Here is an 8983-nt window from a genome sequence, read left to right on the forward strand (position 1 = left end):
ATCTAGTTGAAGATGTCCCTGCTCATTGCAGGGGGGTTGGACTAGATGACCTTTAAAGGTCCCTTCCAATCCAAACTATTCTATGATTCTATGATTCTGTATTTTTAAATCCTGACAGTAAAACAACAATTTACCTCTTAGCTTTTCTCTCTCTTGTAGGGTGATAGTTCCTATGTAAAGGACCGTTGGTGTGTGTTTGATGGATTCATGGTTTTTTGTCTTTGGGTGTCACTGGTTTTACAGGTAATTATTTCACTTACCTTTTTCAATGAATAGTTCCTTAATTGTTAAAAATATATGGCACAACCAAGTAATTACGGGTTGTGGAAGTACAGCTGTACATGGGTCAAATTGTTTTTAAAAAACTGTGCTGAATTCAATAGCTCCATAATTGCACATTGCAGTATATCTATATTAGTAGTAGAATTTATCTTGTTCAATTTTTCTTATTGAGAAGTTACACATTAATCTGAAGCTTGTTACCATAAACCCTCTGCATAGTTAAAAGGAAAGAGAAGGATCTTCAGAGAGCCATTTATCTCTTACTCCATATGACAGCTGTGCTCATCTCCTTCCACTGCGTCTAGTAGGATTCCATGGTGACCAGCTTAGGCAAGTAAAGGGAGAATGATTCCAATGGTGGATGTTTGCCATGCTGTAGGCATATTGATATGGTGAGTGGAGGAGTTTCATGTAATATGGCCCACACCTAACAAAACCTTTTCCAAAATTCAAGTTGAACCACAATGGAAAAAATAACTACATTTGGAAACAATTTGATAAATTTTCATAAAGAAGGGAGCTTGGACATGTTGCAAAAAAGCGTAGAGTGTTAAGGTACAGGTCAAATTGTGTCCTGCAAACCAATCAGTCCTTAACCATAGCCAGTTTTTGGGTAAGAACAGATTGAAGACTGTGAGACTGGGCCTGCAATAGTATAAGGATTGTAAAAGTTCTATAGTGATTGCTGTTAGGCACAACTTACCCACTTCTGACAAATTTAAGATGCATTGTAGTTTTCTGCTTTATACACAAGGGAAGCTTTTTTACATCACGTACGCATGTAGAGTGAAGGTTGATCATTACAGATAAGCACCGTGGATTACCCAGTTTATGCGTTGCCAGGTTCCCCCTCTATTTTCTTAGTATTTTGAGCAAATATTGAATTAAGCAGTTACTCTTGGAGAGTGAGAGACAGGGATTAAAACAAGGCATTTTCACCCAATCATTAAGCTAAATAGTCTTTATGGAGTGCCTAACCTGTCAATGTATTAAGGAAATGGTTCCCTGTTCTGTGGCTTGGCTGAAATTTCTGTCCTAAGTGGAGTCTAGGAGAAGAATATGTACAGTTTTCTCATGCACTTGGAATTAAATGGAGCATTTATAAGCATGTTGCAACTCATAAGGCAATCTATGTATATGTACTTTTATGTCATAGTAAAAACCTTAGTGGTGTGCAACATTAACAGATACTGATTTTCATATTTGGAAATGTAAATTATTCACTTTTAACAAAGTTGTGGGAAACTTGTGGGGTAGGACTAGCACAGAAGCAGGCAGCTGACAGAAGCTTGCACAGTCTTCTTGAGTTGTTTGAGACAGAAGCATTACGAACATAGGCAGAGTATATTTTTGGAATTTCATTAGGATAACTTAGAAATGGATTAAAGGATTTACTGAGACTTTTCTTTTAAAAAACATGGTTAAAATGAACCATAAAATAAACGAAAAGAAAATGGAAAATTAAAATAAAAATCATGTGTAGTGTTCATAGTTTTAAAAGTTCTGTAAATAAATATAGGAACAGGACAGGGTCATCAAGAAAAATTCCTGATTCTTCTGTTTGTAGGTGTTTGAAATTGCTGAAATAGTTGACCAGATGTCACCTTGGGGCATGTTACGGATTCCACGACCACTCATTATGATTCGAGCATTCCGGATATATTTTCGTTTTGAGCTGCCAAGAACTAGGATAACAAATATCTTGAAGTAAGTAAGGCTGTTATCTGAAGAACAACAGAGGAAATTTCAGTTTTGACTTAGAAGACTGACTACGCAGCTCAGAGAATGACCCTTCATGCTTAATGGGTGTTTTCTTCCTGAGTTTTAGTTCTGGCCGAAAAATTCTTGCTATTTTCCATATTTAAGGAATCATCAAGTTTCCTAGACAATTTCCCAAGCTGTGAAATATGTAAATAAATCATAAAGCATTTTGCTAATAACTGTAGCCAGCAATTTTCAGCCAACGGCAGTAAATTCTGTTCCATTATGGGCACTTAATAGTCAAGGTGAACACTTCTAGTAGGGTAGTATTTGCAAATAAAAATACATGAGCACATGCCCTAACCATTACAGTTACGAGTGTACATGTATTGTTATATGTACAGAGATGCTTACATGCAAGCAAACACACATAAGTATGTTTGATACAGCATGTAATGGCAAAAGCCATGTAATGGTAATGTGAAAGAGTTTTTTGGTCTTTATTTGATATCAACTTTACTTCATCATCATATCTTGTCTGTATAAGTCATTATCTTACAAAAGCTAGATGTTACACATTTTATTTGGGTTTTTTTTTGTTCCACCCTTTGTAGTTTAGAGCTGGTTTAATTACCCTAACTTATGGGTTTAGAAAAAATCGTGGCTCCCTTTTCTATCTCTGCACAGAGTGAGAGATCAGTTTTAAGGGCAAATTTTCTGCAGGATGAAATACTACTTTCTCTGTGTGAGTGTATTTTCTATTCTGGAGCTTTTCAGAGGAGGCTTCACATTGCCCATGTATTCAGTGTCATATTTATCTTTTTGCCAGGCGTTCCGGAGAGCAAATCTGGAGCGTTTCAATTTTCCTTCTGTTCTTTCTCCTCCTGTATGGGATCCTGGGAGTGCAGATGTTTGGAACTTTTACATACCATTGCGTGACCGACGACACACAGCCAGGGTGAGTTAGCCTGTGCAGGCGTGACGTGGGGCTGTTCTTTCAGTGCATATGTATAATTGTAGTTAGTGTCAGTGGGTGTAAATTGGACTTAATAGATTAAAAGTAGTCCACAAAATACACTAAGATAAATTGGGGAAACAAAAATGTTAGCAATTATGAAAAACACGAGTTTTAACTGCAACAGAGAGATTACAAATTATGGCATTGGGCTGCAGTCTGAGTTAGGGGGTGAGTGACTGTGTTTGGGGGGGGGGGTGAGAGAGCAGGAGAGCAGAGGAGGCTTTAAGAGGAGCATTGCCACTTGCAGCTGATTCGGGTCACTGATGATTCATCAGCTTTTGCTGTATTCTCCTATCTTTTCCCAGAACGTCTGGGTGTGGGGCCAGACCTAAAGTATAGGGCAGAACTACCCCTAAAATCTCACACCCTTTCTGGATCTAAGAGGTCACGGGGACCCGATGCTCAGATTTAAAGACCCTTTTTACTCAGCCTTTGGAAAATACTTATGATTAATATTTTACACTGGTGATGGAGTATACATCATGTTTTTGATTCAGCACATACTTAAACACAAGATTAACTTGAAGTACAGTATAGCCTCTTGTCACTGGGATGGCTCATAAAATCACAGATAAGTATACGCTTACATGTCCTGTTGAATTGAGGGCTTGACTGTATGCTCGACCATTGTGAGATTCTATTACATCTATTTCTTCGTTTTGTCCCTGTTTCTTTGGATAGGGAAACGTTAGCTCTGGAGTTGTAGCCTTTGCTTTAGTCAAAATTGGATCCTTTTATTCCTGTATTGAATTTGTCAGAACATAAAATAAATAGAGTAGACATTATAAGAAAGCAAACCACCGCTTAATCTGCCACTGTGCTGAATAAAAAGTCTGATTATTGCAGAACTCTGTGTTAAAAGATTTTTCTAAACTAGGGCCTATAAGCTATCAAATATAAAATGAGTTTATTAAAAGCGTCAGATACAAAAAAGATTACAAAATTATTTAAGAATATCCTAGACATTATATGGTATTTTGTTAAATGAAAAAAATGACTTTTGGATAGTTTCTTATTTATTTAATCAATACTATAGTAAAATACGGGGCTAATCTTCACCTAGACTGGAAATGAGATATTTCATTCTGACTTTTCCTCTTTTTTAAGAGAAAATCTTTATAGCACAGATTTTTTTACAGTTTCCCAAAGACATGGGGGAAAAAAGTCTTTGTGAAAAATTTGTTTGTGGTAATGAGAAGATCTGTGATTCTGTGATTTACCTATGTTGTTTGGAAAAACAAGAAGTGGAATGGACAACACAGGGAAAATCAGGTATCATATAGTTGCTTGTGTCACTGAATACAGCTTTTCCCTGAAATCAGCAGATAATGATGGAGTGGGACATAATAATGTTTGCAATATGGAAAGTTAACTTTATAACTTTAAGGTTGCCCATAAAAATTTTGTCTAATTTCTTCTGCATGGGTTGCTCTCTGAATACTGCATTATTTAAAAAAAAAAAAAAAGAAAAACTTTATGGAAACACCTCAATTTTAGGTTGTTGAAAAGCTGAATTACACAAATAGGTTAAAAGGGTCAAACATCCAGTACATAAAAATAAAAACCTGTCTAAACTGGGATAAAGTTGGAAAAGTCAAGCATGCAGAATTAAGGAGATTTTAGATTTGAGGTTGAACGTCTTGCCTTAACTCCTTTTTCTTTCAGTATCATCAAGTATATATATTTTTAGCTGTTTAAAAATTAGAAATCTAGTTTAAGTTACTTTTTAGGTACCTGGGATAGGCACCTTCAGAAAGTAATTAATCACTCTTGCCATCTCCAAACCAGAACTGTAACTTTAAATGGCTCCCACGGTTGTATATGAGGACTACAGTTACATGAGTGCTGCCTCATTTATTCTGACAAATGAATGGTGCTCACACAAAGAACAATATATTTTTTCTTTGTTGCTTGACATGTGGATTTATACCTTACTTTTGGCATACTGCTCATTCCTACTCTGAAACCACTTCTTTCTCCTTCTTGTCTGTAACATTCATCATTATACCTTGTGAACACTTACACATATCTGATCCTTTTTTAATTTTTGAGGAATGCAGTGTAGAAGCTCTGGGTGGAGTTAGGCTGTGCCTTCTTTGCGTAGGTCAGGGCTGACCTTCCCAGAGCTGACTGCAGAATTTATAAGAACAACCACTGTGGGCTGGGAAAATAAACATAGAGAAAGAAAGAACAGTTCTGGTGCCGAAAGAGGACAATTTAGAGGCAGACATTGGTCCAAAATGGAGTTAGAAAGGAGGCGACATGCCACTTCTGAATCCAGAAGACTTTATTAGCTGGGATGTAGTAGAGCACAAAAGCATAAAAAATTGCCTAGACAAGTTTTACTTTTGTCTTTGAGGTTCAATTTCCCAACTTTATAATGAGGATTAATCATTCCTCTCAGAAGTTGAGTCAGTCTCTCTGTCTCAGGTGGTTCTGTTCCAGGCAATGGAGAGTGGCCAAAGTTGGCTGTACTTGGCCTTAAATAACTTCAGAGTCGTTAATGAGCCACAGCTGTAAATACTCAGTATTTCTGCAAACCAGATCCCAGGCTCCCAAGTCAAGATTAGAAAATGAAAGCATCCAATTTGTGGCCACCTGTGAGAACTTTAATTTTAGGTGATCTGCCTCGTATTATGCAGAATTCTATGGCAGGCGGCAAGGGTAAAGTCTTATTATTGAGGTCAAGACTTCATCTATTTCAGAAATTTTAGAAATCGCTCTTTTAAAGTCTGCTGCCTTCTGAATTATTATTATAAGGGAGGCAAGTGTCTTTTGAAAACGGCGTCTTAAAATCTTGCTATTCTTTTTTTATTTGAAAGGACGTGGCAGCCTCATCAGACACTCATTGCCTCTTTGACTGCTGCAAGTTCTTTTATCTTTCCATCCTTCTTGACGCCCACACTGCCTGACCTCCTGTCTCTCTACTTCCTCCGTCATTTTCTAATGTTAACTCTGACAAACAGAAATACTGAAGTGAGCTAACTGTGGTCTGAGTTTTTCATTCCATCCGTGAAATCAGCAAAATCTGACTTCCTTCCAAAGGCTGAAAAGTTTTTTTTTTATGTTTGATGATAAATCTTTTTTTCCCCTCATTCTTATAATCTTCTTTATTTTGCCAGACTTTTTTTTCCCTACAGGGAACACCATCTTCTTCCTAGACAATTTTCTCACTCAGTATTCCCTTGTGATTATTACTTAACTTTTTACAACTATGCTGTCTCAGCTTTTCCCTGATGATTTCTCCAAAAGGTATCTTTTTTCTGCCAATAAGCGGTATATTACATGGATTTCCTTAGTATGGATCTTCTTTAGTTGCTTGAAAGACACACAGTATGGTTGGAATGTAATGTATATATAATCCAATTATCTACATAAGTCCATACATTATAAGCAGTTTGACAGGTTATTTTGTTATAGCTGAGATTAATTTCAAAGAAGTGAAGAAATATGGGGAAAACAGATTGTGTTCCCAAATCTACTGTAATTTACTCTCAGGCACCTCCAGTATACAAAAGGTACTTCCACAAGGACAGGAGGGAGAAATTATTTCCAAACCATTGCTTTGGCTCTGTTAGGGTATTTTATATATCCTCACACACTAGCTGCTGAGTGTTTTCTTTATTTTTATTACCAAGACATGTTTGACTACACAAAAATACTTTCATACTGCATGATTAGATTATATTTATTCCACAACAGTAAATTTTCCTTTTGTAATTCTCAGCCTGCACAGGAGCTAGGGGAAAGGAAGCCTTCCCTCATCAAAACAAAGAAAGCTAATATGGCTAACTGCCGTAAAACGTAGTACTTATCTATTTCTCCTCCCAAAGTCATTCATTAAGAGCCTTTTTTTAACACTTTCAGTAGGGTATGGATTGAATATTTCTGTAGACCTGTCTGCCTTGTCACCATGGCAGTCAATTTAAAATCCTTCTTTGCAAGGTTTCTTGTTTAAAGTAGGAACTGCCCTGGAAAACAGGTAAGAAAAATAATTACCGAGTAATAGAAAGATCTAAGAGGTTCTTGGTCATCTTTCCATCTGTCTATGGATAGGCCCCGAAAATGTCAGAAAACAGCTTCAAAGACTTTGGACCTGAAAGTTCACCACAATATCTAATAGAGGAAATAAATATGATGAAAAAGAACAAAAGGGATTCGAGATACCATCTCACATCAGCAGTGGGAAAATATGAATGAGTAATTAGATTTCTGAGAAAAGGAAGAAATCAAAGACCAAGCTTGAAAAGTCAACATAACAGGACTTCTTTAACAGGGCACATTAATTTATTGATGCTAGTTGAACAACCAGCACTGCTTTAATACTGCCTTTGGGATTTATTCACAATCTCTGCTAATGGTGATGTGTCTCTAGTATAAACTCCTCAGGGAGAAGAGAAATGGAAGAAGTCTTGCTTTTCCAGGCCTGATGTTGTTTAGACCCCAACCAAAATCAAGAAAAATACAGCATCAGACTAAAAGGGAAGTAATTCAATCCAAATGGGATCCTATCAAAAGGATGGACGAGAGTGCTGAGGTGATGGCCAGCGTTGGTGCCCAAGGGAAGCAGTCTTCAGGAGTGGACTCTCCTCACTTTCAGAGGGCATGTGATTTCTGAGCAGAAATCCTGGTTTTGTCTAGAACTGTTACATAGACAGTTATCCAAAGCAATTGGGCTGTTGATTCATTTCACACAGGCTTTCCAGTGTTTTTGTTTGCCCAGCTCTATTTTGAGTGAGAAGGTGACCTTTTAATGAAGATCTACGATAGAGTGATTGGAACCCAATAACCTCAGCACTTGGTGTCTCAGTAATGACGCATGCTTACCTGTATTAAGATTTGAAGCCATTCGGGTTTACACAATTCTTTGTCCCAGTGAAGACATCAAAGTTTATTGAACTTCTACTCAGCCTGTCAACCTTTATTGGATTCCTCTCCTTCTCTGGCTAGTAAGTACTCCTTTTGAGTAAGCTGGAGTGAATTTTATAGACTATGGTGAAATTGGCTGACTATAAATACAAGAATTTCAATAATGTAACTGCCACATCTCTACAACTACCACAATTCCAAAAAGTTCCATATTTATCCACAAGATTTTTACCTTATAATTGCTGTACAGAATTTAGGCCTGGGGAGTACTGAACTTTCCACGGGAAACCTGCAGGAGGCCAGGATGCCACAAGTCAGGACATTCTCCAGTATATCATAAAATTGAGGGAAAGGCCAGACATCACTAGAAAAACGGAATTATAAGAGTGCTCTCCACTGAATCTGCCAGGTGGGCGATTGGGTGCTTTCTTGAATAGAAAGGAAGCTGGAAAAGTTCTCTTCTTTATATTGCAAGAGGAAGCCAGACAACCAATGGAGAAGTCTGTGGATGTCCTGACATTCACAGGTTAGACAGCAGTTATCACTGAGCAGTACATCTCCCTTAGCCTGGAAACGCTGTAAGGAAGAGTCACTTCTGCATATGCAAGTAGTTACAGGCAATAATAAGAAACATGGTCTAAAAGAGACTTCAGCTCTGTTTCCGTGAGTGATATATCTCCTATGTTGTTTTGAAAACCAGGTGACTGTTTTCAGTTTTGTACTGCTTTCTCAAAGCTGAACTGATTTCTGTCCCAGTCCCTTGGATTACTGCAATTCGAGAAGCTCAACATGACCCAGCAATGTGCGCTCGCAGCCCAGAAAGCCAACTGTATCCTGGGCTGCATCAAAAAAAGCGTGGCCAGCAGGTTGAGGGAGGTGATTCTGCCCCTCTACTCCACTCTCGTGAGACCCCACCTGGAGTACTGCGCCCAGCTCTGGGGCCCCCAACATAAGAAGGACATGGACCTGTTGGAGCAAGTCCAGAGGAGGAACACGAAGATGATCAGAGGGCTGGAGCACCTCTCCTCTGAAGAAAGGCTGAGAGAGTTGGGGTTGTTCAGCCTGGAGAAGAGAAGGCTCCGGCGAGACCTTATAGCAGCCTTCCAGTACCTG

General features: G+C 38.1%; 1 protein-coding gene across 1 annotated transcript in view; it reads left to right on the forward strand.

Annotated features, from left to right (window-relative positions):
• The window catches only part of NALCN (sodium leak channel, non-selective), a 252896-nt gene that overhangs the window by 23164 nt on the left and 220749 nt on the right, over positions 1-8983 (forward strand). The window contains exons 3-5 of the mRNA XM_009288261.1: positions 160-243; positions 1850-1989; positions 2813-2941. Coding sequence (XP_009286536.1) covers positions 160-243; positions 1850-1989; positions 2813-2941 — 353 coding nt within the window. The remainder of the gene's footprint in view (positions 1-159; positions 244-1849; positions 1990-2812; positions 2942-8983) is intronic.

This window comes from Aptenodytes forsteri, unplaced genomic scaffold (assembly GCF_000699145.1).
Source record: "Aptenodytes forsteri isolate BGI_AS27 unplaced genomic scaffold, ASM69914v1 Scaffold123, whole genome shotgun sequence".
Lineage (NCBI taxonomy): Eukaryota > Metazoa > Chordata > Aves > Sphenisciformes > Spheniscidae > Aptenodytes > Aptenodytes forsteri.